The sequence below is a fragment of the Dermacentor andersoni genome, chromosome 3, assembly GCF_023375885.2.
Source record: "Dermacentor andersoni chromosome 3, qqDerAnde1_hic_scaffold, whole genome shotgun sequence".
Classification (NCBI taxonomy): Eukaryota; Metazoa; Arthropoda; class Arachnida; order Ixodida; family Ixodidae; genus Dermacentor; species Dermacentor andersoni.
The window spans coordinates 133384233-133398208 of record NC_092816.1 but is presented as its reverse complement, the minus strand read 5'-3'; the positions used below and the strand labels follow the sequence as shown (position 1 = coordinate 133398208).

General features: G+C 49.4%; 1 protein-coding gene across 2 annotated transcripts in view; it reads left to right on the top strand.

Annotated features, from left to right (window-relative positions):
• LOC129383219 (uncharacterized) overlaps window positions 1-12800 on the top strand; it is a 54344-nt gene extending 41544 nt beyond the window's left edge. Inside the window, exons 5-6 of one of the 2 annotated variants that reach the window (XM_055067581.2) lie at window positions 7167-7220; window positions 12520-12800. In XM_055067581.2, the coding sequence (XP_054923556.2) occupies window positions 7167-7220; window positions 12520-12597 (132 nt within the window). In that variant the 3' untranslated portion in view covers window positions 12598-12800. The remainder of the gene's footprint in view (window positions 1-7166; window positions 7221-12519) is intronic. The other variant, XM_055067582.2, reaches the window with a different exon arrangement.
• The last annotated feature ends 1176 nt before the right edge of the window (window positions 12801-13976 follow it).

Genomic DNA, 13976 nt, shown 5'->3' with positions numbered 1-13976 from the left:
GGAGGGCGATGACACTCTTCTCGCCTTCTTTTCCTGCCCGTGCCGCGACCATGCTGGTGCATTCATATAGGGACAGAAGAAAAGCTTGCGTTTTTCAGACGCCTTCTCGTTTCTTATTTAGCTTGGCGAAATCTAGGTGTATAACTTCAAAAGGCACGTTCGATTGGAAAAGTATTATCATGGCGTCCGTAGGCTGCTAATATTTCACTTTGTTGACTCGACAAATGTGGCATGAACGAACGTATTGATTGACGTCTTCTTCCATGTGAGGCCATGTAAATCTCTTGACTAGCTTGTTGTAGGTGCACCAAAATCCGTCGTGTCCTCCAGATTCTGGGCTATCGTGGTACAAATAAAGCACCCTGGAAACCAGCGTTGGCGGGTACTTGATAGCTACCTTTCGTAAAAATCAAAAGTAGGCGGCAGAGTCATGATCTTCAGGCTTTCACGAAAAAACAAATTTGACGTAAAGTGGGACGGACCCATAAAGGCTACCCAGAAAATATCGGTCACTAACTACACCCTAGAAGTTGCCGGAAAAAGGAATAAAAGAATTATTTACCACTGCAATTTAATGAAGCCTTATTGTGGAAGGGAAGAGGCTGTAAACATGGTGGTAAATGCATCTGAAGAAGTAGCTATCGAACTTGAAGTTTTAGCGGCAGGGGCAGATGCGGAACGCTCCATAGAGGACACGCTGAATCTGTCTGTAAACCGACTGGCTCTCCAGGCCGATCGAGTAAGCGACCTCCGGAAACTCTGAGGAATTTCGCCAATGCTTCAGTAGCCGGCCGGGGAGAATGACGCTCATTACTCGTGAGACTGGGTTGACATCAGACGATCCCGTCCAATCCAAACCGTACCAGGTCGCACCTCGTCAGCGAGAAATAATGGAAGTAGAGATCAAACGAATCCTTGAGTTGGGAATCATCGAGCCAGCAGACAGTGATTACACTCCCCCGATGATTCTCGTAGAGGTGAGCGGGAAAGAGCCGGACCCATGTATGGATTATAGGAAATTGTATGCGATTACAAGTGACCAACTTTACCCTGTACCTAACATAGAAGAACGAGTTGAACGGGTCGGTGGAGCCCAGTACATTTCAACAATCGACTTAGTTAGGGGGTACTGGCAGGTGACCATGTCAGGAAGCTGAACTCGCTACGCAGCATTCACTTCCCCGCTTGGCACATTTCGACCACTAAAGTTAAGTTTCGGGCTTAAGAACGCGCCGTTTAGCTTTTCCAAGCTGATGGATATTGTTTTGAAAGACCTACAAGATAACGCGATCCCCTGCTTAGATGATGTGGCCATCTTTTCCAACAGCTGGAACAATCCCATGGAGTACTTAAACAAGGTGTGCGCACGTCTACGAGACACGGGTCACACGGTAAAGGCCGAAAAGTGCAGCTTAGTGTGTTCGCAAGTTACCTACCTAGGCCATGTCACAGGACAAAGAACGGGGCGGCCTTGCGTACTAAAGATAGGGCTTATCAATATCTTTCCTGAACCACGAACTAAGACAGATGTCAGAGCCTTTCTGGGGCTCGTGGGATATTACCAGCGGTACATTACAAATTTCTCACAGGTAGCAAGCTCCCTAACAGACAACCTCCGAAAGGGAGATCCCGATAAAGTTCGATGGAATAAGGCCAAAGAAAGCGCATTTCAGCACCTGAAAGAGGTTCTGATCTCAGGACCAGTGCTTCGGACCCCCGATTATTCTAAGGAATTTACCGTGTAGTGCGATGCTAGCGACAGAGGGTTGGGAGTCGTCCTCAGCCCGGTGGGCGAAGACGCTCAGGAGCATCGGGTACTGTGTGCTAGCCGAAAACTAATGTGAAGAAAGGAGGCGTACAGTGCTTCCGAAAAAGAATGCGCCTGCTTAGCTTGGGCAGTCCAGAAATTATCTTGTTATCTGTACGGAGCGAAATTCACTTTCGAGACCGACCACTGTCCTCTGACCTGGCTCAAACAAATGTCCCGTAAGAACGGACGCTTGCTCAAATGGAGTCTAATTCTCCAGGAATATCGCTTCACCGTCCGTTACAAAAGGGGCAAGTTAAATCGGAACGCGGATGGTTTGAGCTGGTTGTATTACCGACGTATTACCTTCCCTCCTTTTACTAACGAGGTAGGAAGTGTTATTATAGACTGGAAGTCATACTTGTAGTTTCAAAGCTTAGCTTGTGTATAGGTATAGAAATTGTTTTCATTAATTGTTTACCTTCTCCGCTTCTTTTTCAACGACAATATTGACACGTGTACTTATATTTATCGGGCGACCATGTTTCGCCGCCTAACAAATCTTATCGCACAGCGCGGGACGCGCTTGCATGTATTCGAAGTTTCTGGAAAGTTATCGATGCTTCTATCCGCAGTCTGTTGTCGCCGAACCTTGTGTTATCTGAGTTATTCGCCTGACGCGAATGGTGTAGAACTTTGTGGAAGGCACGCGGGTCCCAACGATTAGTCTGGAACATTCGACGATTCCATATAAAAGCCGACGCGCTTGACCCGCTGATCAGATTGTCGACGATCGCCGACTGTGTTCGCCGCTTTCGTTGTGCTATAAGTGTAGCCTGTTTTGTGGGCACAGGTTCGCCCAATAAAATCTAGTTTTGCCTTTCACAGTATTGCTACTGTGTTCTTAACGTCACCACCACGTGACATCTGGTGGAGGTGCTATTTGTTCATGTACCGGACGCCCCCGACAAGCCGTAATTCAAGCCCGGACCGCAAAGACAACACCAGCGCCGTCCCGGAACATCGAGCAAGCCGCCGTCTACAGCAGCTGCCCCCGGAACACGGAATTCTACCAGAGACGACCAAGAAGAGCGTCCGAGAAGTTCGTCCAGAGACGACCAAGAAGACAGCCCCAATGGCAGCCGGAGCAGCCCCAATAGTTCTGCAGCAGCCCAGGGAGCCACCGACGTTCCGCGGTTCCACATTTGAGCACCCGGAAAGCTGGCTGGAGACGTATGAGAGGGTCGCTAAGTTTAACGGTTGGGACAGCGACGACAAGCTGCGGCATGTCTATTTCGCATTGGAAGACGCCGCCAGGACGTGGTTCGAGAATCGGGAAGCCACCTTAACGACGTGGGACCTGTTCCGAAGCGGCTTCTTGCACACGTTTACAAGCGCCGTGCGAAAAGAGCGAGCCCAAGCTCTACTAGAAACCAGAGTGCAGCTGCCAAACGAGACGATTGCGATCTTCAGGGAAGAGATGGCCCGTCTTTTCCGTCACGCCGACCCGGAAATGTCGGAGGAGAAAAAAGTTCGCTTCCTGATGCGGGGCGTAAAGCAAGAACTTTTCGCCGGACTTATTTGTAACCCACCGAAGACTGTGGCTGAGTTTTCTGCAGAGGCATCGATGATCGAGAAAGCTCTGGAGATGCGCACCCAGCAATATAACCGCCAGGGGCGCACGCCGCAGTATGCCATCCAAGGACTGGGTTCGGACGACCTTCAAGAGACCATCAGGGCCATTGTGCGCGAAGAACTGCGCAAGGTCCTGCCTTCGTCGCAGCCTCAAGTAGCTTCGATCGCTGACATCGTGAAAGATGAGGTTCGGCGATCGCTTGGGGTTCCTGAGGTGCAACCTCAATTACCGCAGCCCCAGCCAGAAGCGATGACCTACGCCGCCGTCGCACGCCGTCAAGGTCCCCCTCCGCGACCACGCCAGGGCCCTGCAACGCCGCGATTCCGTCGTCCACCGCCGCCGCCGCCAGCACGCCCACCCATCGCCCAGCGCAGCTACGCGAGGAAGACGGACATTTGGCGAGCCCCCGACCACCGCCCGCTCTGCTACCACTCACCGCCGACATCGCCCGTTACGTCAAGACATGCCGAGACTGTCAGCGGTGCAAGACACCACCGAAAAGGCCAGCAGGATTACTACAGCCGATCGAACCTCCTCGTCGACCATTCCAGCAGATTGGGATGGATTTGTTGGGGCCGTTTCCAACGTCAACATCCGGGAATAAGTGGATCGTCGTGGCGACGGACTACCTCACCCGCTTCGCTGAAACTAAAGCTCTACCAAAAGGCAGCGCAGCCGAAGTGGCGAAATTTTTCGTCGAGCACATCCTGCTGCGACATGGTGCCCCAGAAGTCCTCATCACCGACAGAGGAACGGCTTTTAATGCAGAGCTCACCCAAGCCATTCTGCAATACAGCCAGACAAGTCATAGGAGGACAACTGCGTACCATCCGCAGACGAATGGTCTCACGGAGCGCCTGAACAAAACCCTCGCCGACATGCTAGCAATGTACGTCGACGTCGAACACAAGACCTGGGATGCCGTCCTGCCGTACGTAACATTCGCTTACAACACGGCGGTGCAAGAAACAACACAGATCACGCCATTTAAGCTGGTTTACGGCAGGAATCCGATGACGACGCTCGACGCCATGCTGCCGCACGCCACTGACGAGGAAAATCTTGACGTCGCTAGCTATCTCCAGCGCGCCGAAGAAGCCCGACAGCTCGCCCGCCTGCGGATCAAGAACCAGCAGAGGACCGACAGCCGACACTACAACCTCCGACGACGCTTTGTCGAGTACCAGCCCGGTGACCGTGTTTGGGTTTGGACCCCTATACGCCGACGAGGACTGAGCGAGAAGCTCTTGCGTCGCTATTTCGGACCGTACAAGATCATCCGACGTATTGGCGCACTGGACTATGAGGTCGTGCCAGACGGCATTTCGCTGTCACAGCGGCGCCGCTCACGACCTGAAATTGTCCACGTTTTGCGACTCAAGCCGTACCACCAGCGTTGACGAACTTTAGGACTTCGCGTAACTGACCTTTGGACTTGATTTCTTTTCGTTGTTTTGTTACTTATGTTTAATAAGTGTCCTTTTGTGTTTTGCTCTTATATTTGTAGCATCGGGACGATGCTTTTTAAGAGGGGGGTGTTGACACGTGTACTTATATTTATCGGGCGACCATGTTTCGCCGCCTAACAAATCTTATCGCACAGCGCGGGACGCGCTTGCATGTATTCGAAGTTTCTGGAAAGTTATCGATGCTTCTATCCGCAGTCTGTTGTCGCCGAACCTTGTGTTATCTGAGTTATTCGCCTGACGCGAATGGTGTAGAACTTTGTGGAAGGCACGCGGGTCCCAACGATTAGTCTGGAACATTCGACGATTCCATATAAAAGCCGACGCGCTTGACCCGCTGATCAGATTGTCGACGATCGCCGACTGTGTTCGCCGCTTTCGTTGTGCTATAAGTGTAGCCTGTTTTGTGGGCACAGGTTCGCCCAATAAAATCTAGTTTTGCCTTTCACAGTATTGCTACTGTGTTCTTAACGTCACCACCACGTGACAATATCATTCTGGCCTTGTAGGCATTCGGGAAGATATGGGAAGCTGTTTGCAAAGGTGGTTGGAACAGCTTTATCAAAATTGGGGAAAACACGCAGGGTTGATTTTGACGTAGTAATAACCTGGCGAGTCAGGGCGCAAGAGCCTGCGCTTGCACGTGGTGCAGCGCTATGCTGTTTCGTTTGTTTTACGTACATTCTCCAGGGGCCGGGATCCAGAAATTCGTCACAGGAGGCTCGTCACCAGTACACTACATATTCCATCAGCGTTCCTCATGGCCAGCGAATCGCGTACACCGGCCATTCCGAACTTCTGCGGCGAGGAGAAGCTGTTGGATACGGACCCTTTTCCTGGCATCACTCAAGCTACCCGACCACATCCAATCGTCGTCGCATTCAAATAATGGTGCGCTGGGGCGCGTCTATCATGTTACCGGACCCGTAAGACAGGTTGGCGACCCCCACATCATGCGCCGCACGTCGAGCTTTTGTCTCCATCCCCCCTGCTTGACTCTTCCCGAAATTGTAACGAGAGGCTGGAACGGTTCCAGGTAGTCGATCTTAGTCCCGAGCAAAGCTGTTTTGCGGCTCTGGAAGGTCGTTTGAGAACAACCCGCTCCTCCAGCTGGGCGCTTCCAGGCAACAAGGCGACGCCGGAGGCAAGTCAACTCTCGGACAATGGAGCCTTTGGAGCGTCCCCATTGGCCGAATGTGACGGCACTTGCACGGGCGCCTACCATTGGAGGAAAATGATTACACCTGAGCTGGCTCCACGATTGCCGAAGATGACGTGACCCCGGGAGACCGAAGGGGTTAAAAGGGAGATACCGAGAGAATAGTTTTTTCGTTGTTCTTGCCATGGACCTCAGCATCCGATTTGCTGCCGGCCGTCGATGACTTTATGACTGTTTATTACTTTGTGTTATTAATGTATGTAATGTAAATAAACCTTCAGTTCTCAAAATCCTGCTCAATGTCGGTCAACTCCCGCACTCAACGGCAAGATATAATAGGGTGGACGTGCGTTCTTAGTCTGTGTGGGCTTGGAACCAGATGATTTCCATGCCGTGAAATTTCTCAGGTTACACAACTTTGCCTTTACTGTTTAGAGTTCTTTTAGCTTCGACTGATACCCGCTCTCTCGCGTAATTTTGTATAGCCGCTTGAAAGTCGCTGATAATTTATCCATATTTGGGAGAAGCGATAGCCAGAGGGATGGCAATCTCTTTTGCGACCAAGCATTTTTTGGCTATGAACAAATATTGTTCATATACCCCCTTTGAAACTGTGTCTTTCGTGTGTTTGGAAGACATTCTAAGCATCGCCGGGAAAGCGTTTTTTCAGCCCCAGCAATAGCTTACGACACAATAGGAGGTGCGGCGCGATGGGAGGGAGATAAATGAGATGCGAAAGGCAGGGAGGTTAAAAGGAAGGTGGATATCCAGTTTGCTACCTGGTTTGTTACGGCGATACTGATGGTGTGTGTACTAGAAAGCCGATTGTCTGATTAATTCCGTACCACCTTGCGTCTCTGCCAATACAACACTATATGTATAGAGCTTGTATATACGTTTGTGGCACAGCTATTCCCATGTTGCAAAAGATTTCACCCCGTGTCTCTACACACACAAAAGAAACGCGCGCCCCAGGTGAGCGTAGAGTGCTTTTGTTTTCTAAAACTCGCACAAGCTTTTTATTGAGCGCATTAAATGCATACGGAAATATTTTTTGTTTGCGTCTTCCCTGTTTGCACTAAGGTGGTACCTCCACCTGGAAACTTAGGATACCAGTATTTAACTGTATAATATTCTACTCTTATTCCGTTCCTGCAGGGAGATCACCCACTTTATGACTACAACACAAAAAAGATTGTTGAGAAGATGGTGGTAAGTACTGAGAAAGAGGCCAATGCTTATTCTTTATTTCGTAGGGAGAACTATAGATGCAGTTTGTTACGCACTCAGGTTTCAGACCATTCGTTTAATGAATTCGGCAGTGTTATGTGTGGTGCCACCACTAAGACGGATTGCAAAAAGTCCCGGGAATGGACTGTCGGTTAGAAGGTGCGCGAGAGGAGACGTGGGCCCTGGGTTGAGTCAACGCGCACACAGAGTAGAGACCGATGTTCTTGTTGGGAGCTTGGTTTAACGGGCGCAAGTATTACACGTTCTGACAGCTTGACAACGAAGATTCGACTGGTTTTATTCAAAAGCAAAATCAGGTTTGCCAGTTGACTGTGGTGGTGCCAAAATCGGGCAGCCGCGCTTCCAAGAAAGAGCAGGGCGCAATGACCCCTCCCCCTGCGAGGCACGGCGAGGTAAACTGGATTTCTAGAGCAAGGGGCATTCATCGCCACGGCGGGGCGACGGACGGTCGCTACAAGGGCACCCCCCCCCCCCCCCTAGAATGGCGGAGGCTTAGGTATGAGTGGCGCAAGGAATGAAAAGTTAAATGTTCAGGATAAGCTGGTTTCACGCGGTTGCACGACACTCTCCCTTCTTTGGCGTGCACGTGAATCTGCAAGGTTTTCTTTGAACGCGAAACCACACGAAAAGGGTCCTCACAAGAAGAAGTCAGTGGTGTCTTGATAGAGTCGCGCCGCAGAAAGACGTGCGTGGTTGTGTCTAATGTCGGGAAACTAAAGAGATGGCTTCCTCCTCCGCACACTCAACGCTGTGGATTTTAATCGTGCTTCCGGATGTGATAACCCCTCTATAGTCTACCACGGCCACAGCATGGGCAGTACCGGCCTTGTAAGGCGATGCGTCTACATAGACTACGTCTGCGTTTTTGCGATATTGTTTGTGGAGTGCTTGGGCCCTCGGTAGCTCGCGCTCTTCATCCTGAGTGGGGTGCATATTTCTCGGCAAGGGGAATACATGGACACCTTTCCAGTGCAGAGGGTCTATACTGACTTTGGGGGACATCATTATCTCATACTGTATTGCAGCTTTTTGCAGAATGGTTCTAGCTGGAGCGGCTTGTGAGAGACGCTCATATTGGTTTATGAGGTGAGCCTCGACGACCTCATCGAGGGTGTTGTGCACCCCCAACGCAAGAAGTTTCTCAGTTGATGCATATACAGGAAGGCCAAGGGCAGCCTTGTGCGCATTCCGTATAATACATTCTACCTTGTTCTTTTCCACACCTCGTAGGTTAAGATGTATTATACACGGCTGATAACAAAGACCTGTACCATCCTAATGAGCTCAGCCTCTTTTAGCACTGAATGGTTATTTGAATTTCTGTGCAGTAAAGGAAGTTTTTGCTGTAGCTGGGTGTCGAGTTTTATATGGTCTCTATTTAATCGTGGCGTCTTCTCTATCAGCAGGAGTAGGCGCAGCGTCATCCATGGCTAGTATTCAAAGAAAAACGTGAATGTTCTGGGAATGTCCACTTGTTGGTAGCTCGGTTTAGTGGAGGCAAGGGATTGACGTTTTCGCAGCTTGTGAACAGAGAATCCACTGGCTTTATTTAAAGGCAAAAGCAGGTTTGCCGAGCGGCTGTGGTGTTAGGCTGCTGAGCACATGGTCGCGGGATCGAATCCCGGCCACGGCGGCCGCATTTCAATGGGGGCGAAATACGAAAACACCCGTGTACTTAGATTTAGGTGCACGTTAAAAAACCGCCGGTGGTCGAAATTTATGGAGTCCTGCACTACGGCGTGCCTCATAAACAGAAAGTGGTTTTGGCACGTAAAACCCCATAATTTCATTTTTAAGCATTTGCTCCAGTCCTTCACAGCGGCCAATAAGATACAATGTTCAACGTACACGGCAGCCACACGGCGACTAATTTCCTTTTAGGAAACACATTCAGCTCTCAAAAACCTCACGACACCATGCTGTTCAACTTTTGGAGCGTCCATTATGTCTCAGAAATATGTTCAATGCAGCGTATCGGAGCATTCAACACATTTATTCTCACACCTGTGTGTCTCTTTTGTAAATGAGAGATCCCTGTGTGCTACGCGCATGCCTCGCAGTTAATGAAATGAACCATTATTGTGCGGGATAGGTTGGCTCACTTTCATTTGACTCGTCCTCTTATGTTAAAAATGTGACGATACAATGAAATGTACAAACGCGAAAACACAACTTGATAAAGGGCAAAAAAAGTGTCACTGGATACAAGGCTCACTGCACGTATATAGAAAACCTCGTAACAATATATCTAAAGATGCGTTAATGTCTCCAATGAATTTAAGTATCTAAGAAAACGTCACTGCGTATAACACGTCAAACAAGGCAAATAAACACGTTGCGCAATCACACAGAATCCTAAGTGTCGCCCCCTCTACTCCCCCTGACGTATCGCGACAGAAGGCGGCGCGCATCCTCCCCGCTTTTCTCCCTTGCGCACGCAAAACTGAGCCATCATCGCCGGCTCACCAAGCCACTACGCTTTCACTCGCACAAACAACAAGCGCGCAGCGCCACGTAATGATGCTACCGCCCTTGTACTTCATACGGAACATGAGAGTTACGGCGACGGCAGGAATGCGCCTGAGTGTCCGTAAGATTGCTGAAGCAGTAATATAATAAAGGTATCCGGGAAATTAAGCGTCCAGCGGCTCATCACTGCGACGATCCGCTGCGCCGCAACAATGTCTTTTTTTCTTTTGTGGGGCGGGGGCACCGAAATTAAAGAACTCGAACGAAAGTATGCTGGCCGCAATCGCATGCCTACTTTTGGCACCTAATGTGGCTCCCGAAGGAATATCGAAGAAAACGTGAGACGTTTGGCCCACAGAGAACCATACGCATACTGCTCGGTATCCTACACCGGGGGGACAAGACCTTCCGGAGTGGCTGCGCTCAAGCGAGCGCGTTGCAATCCAGCGAGCCCCCACAGTGATGGCGGCGAGCGACCATTGTTTCTTTTTCTCGCCTGCTAGTCGGGAAGCGTCCAAGACACTGCCAGGCCAAAATCCACTCGACCACAGAAAAACGAACGCGCTCCAATGGGGCCACGCGATGGATGGGGCAACAAGAGAAAAATGCATGTGCTCTGGCTGGCTCCAGCAGCCCGCCGGTAGCGAGAACAAGAAAATTGAAGAGGCTCAATATGGGGGTCCTCGCGAATAAAAGCCAAACTACAAACAAGAAATAAGAACGTAGTTACCTTTGCCGGCTTTACTGTCTTGACATGTATGCTTTGGCGCAAGTGAAAGAAATGTTGATATTCTTTTCTGTGACTCGACGGCACAAATGAACCGCCGCAACGCTCCGTCTCATCGGCCCATAATGCGTGCCTTGTCAAATTATCTGATAGTGTGTTTATTTGGCTTGTGTATGGTCCAATCTACAACTTTAGAAAAGGTAATGCACCTTTGGCGGGAAATGTTTATAACAATATTAAACCCGCCAAGTTCCGGAATTGAAAATCTAATGCACGACTTTGGAAATGTCAGTGCAGCTTTCACATCAAAAATTTATCAGAACTTTATACCCAATAATTTTCGGAATTGAAATCCCGGCGCTCTGTAGATTCTGCGGCCTAAGTGAAATGCCGCGACGAGCCCGCTCGCCATCAAAACGCACTTGAAACTTGGTGCTTGGATGGGACTCCTTGCGTTATGCGACTCCAGGTGCATGGACGTTGCCATGAAATCCAGTCAGAGTTTGCAATGTTCGCGCTGAAATGCCCATGTCTTTTCGAGTGTGAAATAGACATTCTAGACAAAATGCAGAATGATTTCCGGCGCAGGGGGTTGTTTTGGTCGGTGATGCATGACACCACGAGGAAATTTCGCGGGGGGGGGGGCGAAGCGGCTGAAGCCCGATAAGCCCCCCCCCCCCCACCCACCCTGCGACGCCCCTACCGGGAGGTATTGTTATATGCTCAATATAGCAACCGCTTCAGAGCTGCGGGGCTCGGATGAAGATCGCGCACTTCCACCTATATGTTGTGTGTAGAGAAACACTGAGAAGGATAAAGTTTCCACTGTATTTACGAGAGCAGGCTCGCCAGAAACCAAGGTGGAAAATAGTTCGCGCCAAGCACACAGTGGCACGGCGTCATCTTTCTCCGAGCGGCGGGCGTATTCCGCATTTGATCCTATCGTAATAATATGTTTCGCTAGAATAGAAGACGTACGCACGGAGTCACGGAATACATACAATACATACAAGCCGAATACATACAAGCCGAAGAAGCGCATAGCCGTGCTTGCACAGCACAGAGAACGTAGGAGTCGGTGCCCATGCGAACAAAAGATCGACAATAGAGACAGGCGTCCGGTGAGCACATGCGTCCGGTCACATTGAGTCTCTTCCGCCGGTATAGTTAGGTTATTATGGACGGCGATGCGTGCTCGAGCAAGTCACCATGCCAGGCGCGTCCAATGGATGTATACGGGCAGGTGTACCCGCCGCTGCCGAGTGGCTACGGCACTCTGCTGCTGCGCACTATACCGCTGGTTCCATTCCCTGTCGTGGTAGGAGCCGTGGCAGATTTCCTTGGAGATAAATGCAAAATCTGGCCATAGTTACACCTCTGAAAGTGCGTAGCACCGAGCCCGTGTATTCGAACTTAAACCGCAGCCGTCCATTACGGGGAATTTCTGTTAGCCACAGTGCTGGTTTGGGACGCTGAACTTCATGAATCAAATAATCAGAATGCGTATTCCTGTTTTGGCTGTCCCTTCGCCCTCCCCCTTTACACATAATCTTCTCACTGTATCACGCAAATGCAACGAAGGACCTCCAACCACGTTATTCTGGAAACGGGGATAAGCGCTGCCGATGGCGGTCGCAACTTTCTTCCGTTGCGCGCGACGTCGCAGGGAAGAGGCGTAGCGGGCTAGAAAAAGGCGGTTACGCTAGCATCCTCGGGTCGCTAAGGAGACATCGTTCGTGAAGTATGGCTCGGACACGCAGAAACAAACGTACCGCCTTGAATGGTCGGCCCCACGGACAACCTGAAGAGGAAGGGACGCATAGGCTGCGCTTGGCTAAGTCACCGCCTGGCTTGGACCGAGTTCACTGTAGCTGTTGTCTTAGCTCGCCACGACTGTGGAAGAACGACTGAAACAATTTTCTCCAGGGACAATAAGCTCGACATATTATATTTAGACAAGTGAATTTTGGTTTATAGTCGTGACGCTGGAACCTTCAAATAAGACAAGAAATGGCGTATCAGATTAAGTGTAATAAAAGTATAATCATTTATTTTTTCTTTCAGGACTGCGCTATTTCTACCGTTCCCAACACTAAGGTAGCATGGCTCCTCGTGAAGGTGGCGCTGCGTGTGGCGGGTTAGACGCCGCACCTGGCCGAGGAACGTAATGGGGGTGGCACAATATAGTTTCGATCATTTTGTGTCAACCAGCCTTCAAAAAATAAAGATTCTGGAACCATGTAGAATGTGAAGGTGTACAGCATACGTCGAAAACCCTTGTTCTCCTTGTATTTCTTTTTGGCGGTGCAATAAAATCACGACGTGACAGATCGTGGTAAAGCAAACTGGTTTGTTTTGCGACAATTATTGTTGCTTCTTTCAAAACTCTCTTGCAGCTCTATAGCGAACCCGGTTCCTCGGTAGTTCCTAAGAGGCTCGTGAAGAAATGTATTGAATATCTGGCATTGATTGAAGCATAGGGTGATGAACAAACACGCATAATCGGCAGATTACAGAGCTTGTGATACATATTGCAGATCAAACCTACATTTCCATAACATGAAACATAATGTTAGACCTTGGGTGTTTTTGCACAAAAGATCAAGTAGAGCGTAACCACCGAGACCGCAGGTGTACTGAAAACCTACTCCTCTTTCCTTTGCCGAGTGATTTCACATATTTGCAAAGGCGTGGTAATACTGTATTTTGCGACCATTATGACATTGGCTTGATTTTTGTTAAATGCAAAGTGTGGCTCATGAACCCCCTTGTAATATGGTCCAGTACGGCAGCTTAACTTCAGCAAAATGGATCCCACTTTAAAGTTAATGCTGCGGGCAGTAGACAGTTACGCCTGAATTTTTTTTAGTAACGCAAGGAAGTTAAGTTACACTTTCTTGCATAACACCCGCCCCCATCACAGATGACTTGTCGATGTAGGGCGTTGCCGGTTGTTTGGATAGCGCCGTACAGAAATTTTAAAGATGGTTCCGAGGTGCTCAAGGTTTTGTTAGATGCAGGTTCACAACCAATATACCAAGGAACAGATAATGAAGCTAGATAAAGTTGTCGACTTTCATTCTACCTTTGCCTTAATAGCTATGGATTCAAACGAAACGGGGAAAATGAAAACCATGAAGCTTTCTCTGGCTTCACTGTCTTTTCCATCCCATGCTTGCCCTGTATAACTGTAGCTCTCGGCTTCATTTCATGACATACTGTAAGTCGATGCCATTTGAATGTGGGACTTCATAACCCTTCTAGCCGATGTTGCGGGTGCTAAGGAGGTACCGCCTTCACATGCACTGGTGAATTTTTCTACTTTTTCATATTCGTGTGCCGCATCCCCATTTTCTTGGCAATAAACAGTTACTTTCTCGCAGCAATGGTGTCTCCTACAGATAATGGTACGACAATGAAGGTTATTATGTGTACAAAAGATGTTATTCACAGGGGCCACATCTTGATTTATATTGAGAAGGAGATGGGTCTCGTTGTTTCTGACTTGCACTAACGTGTGT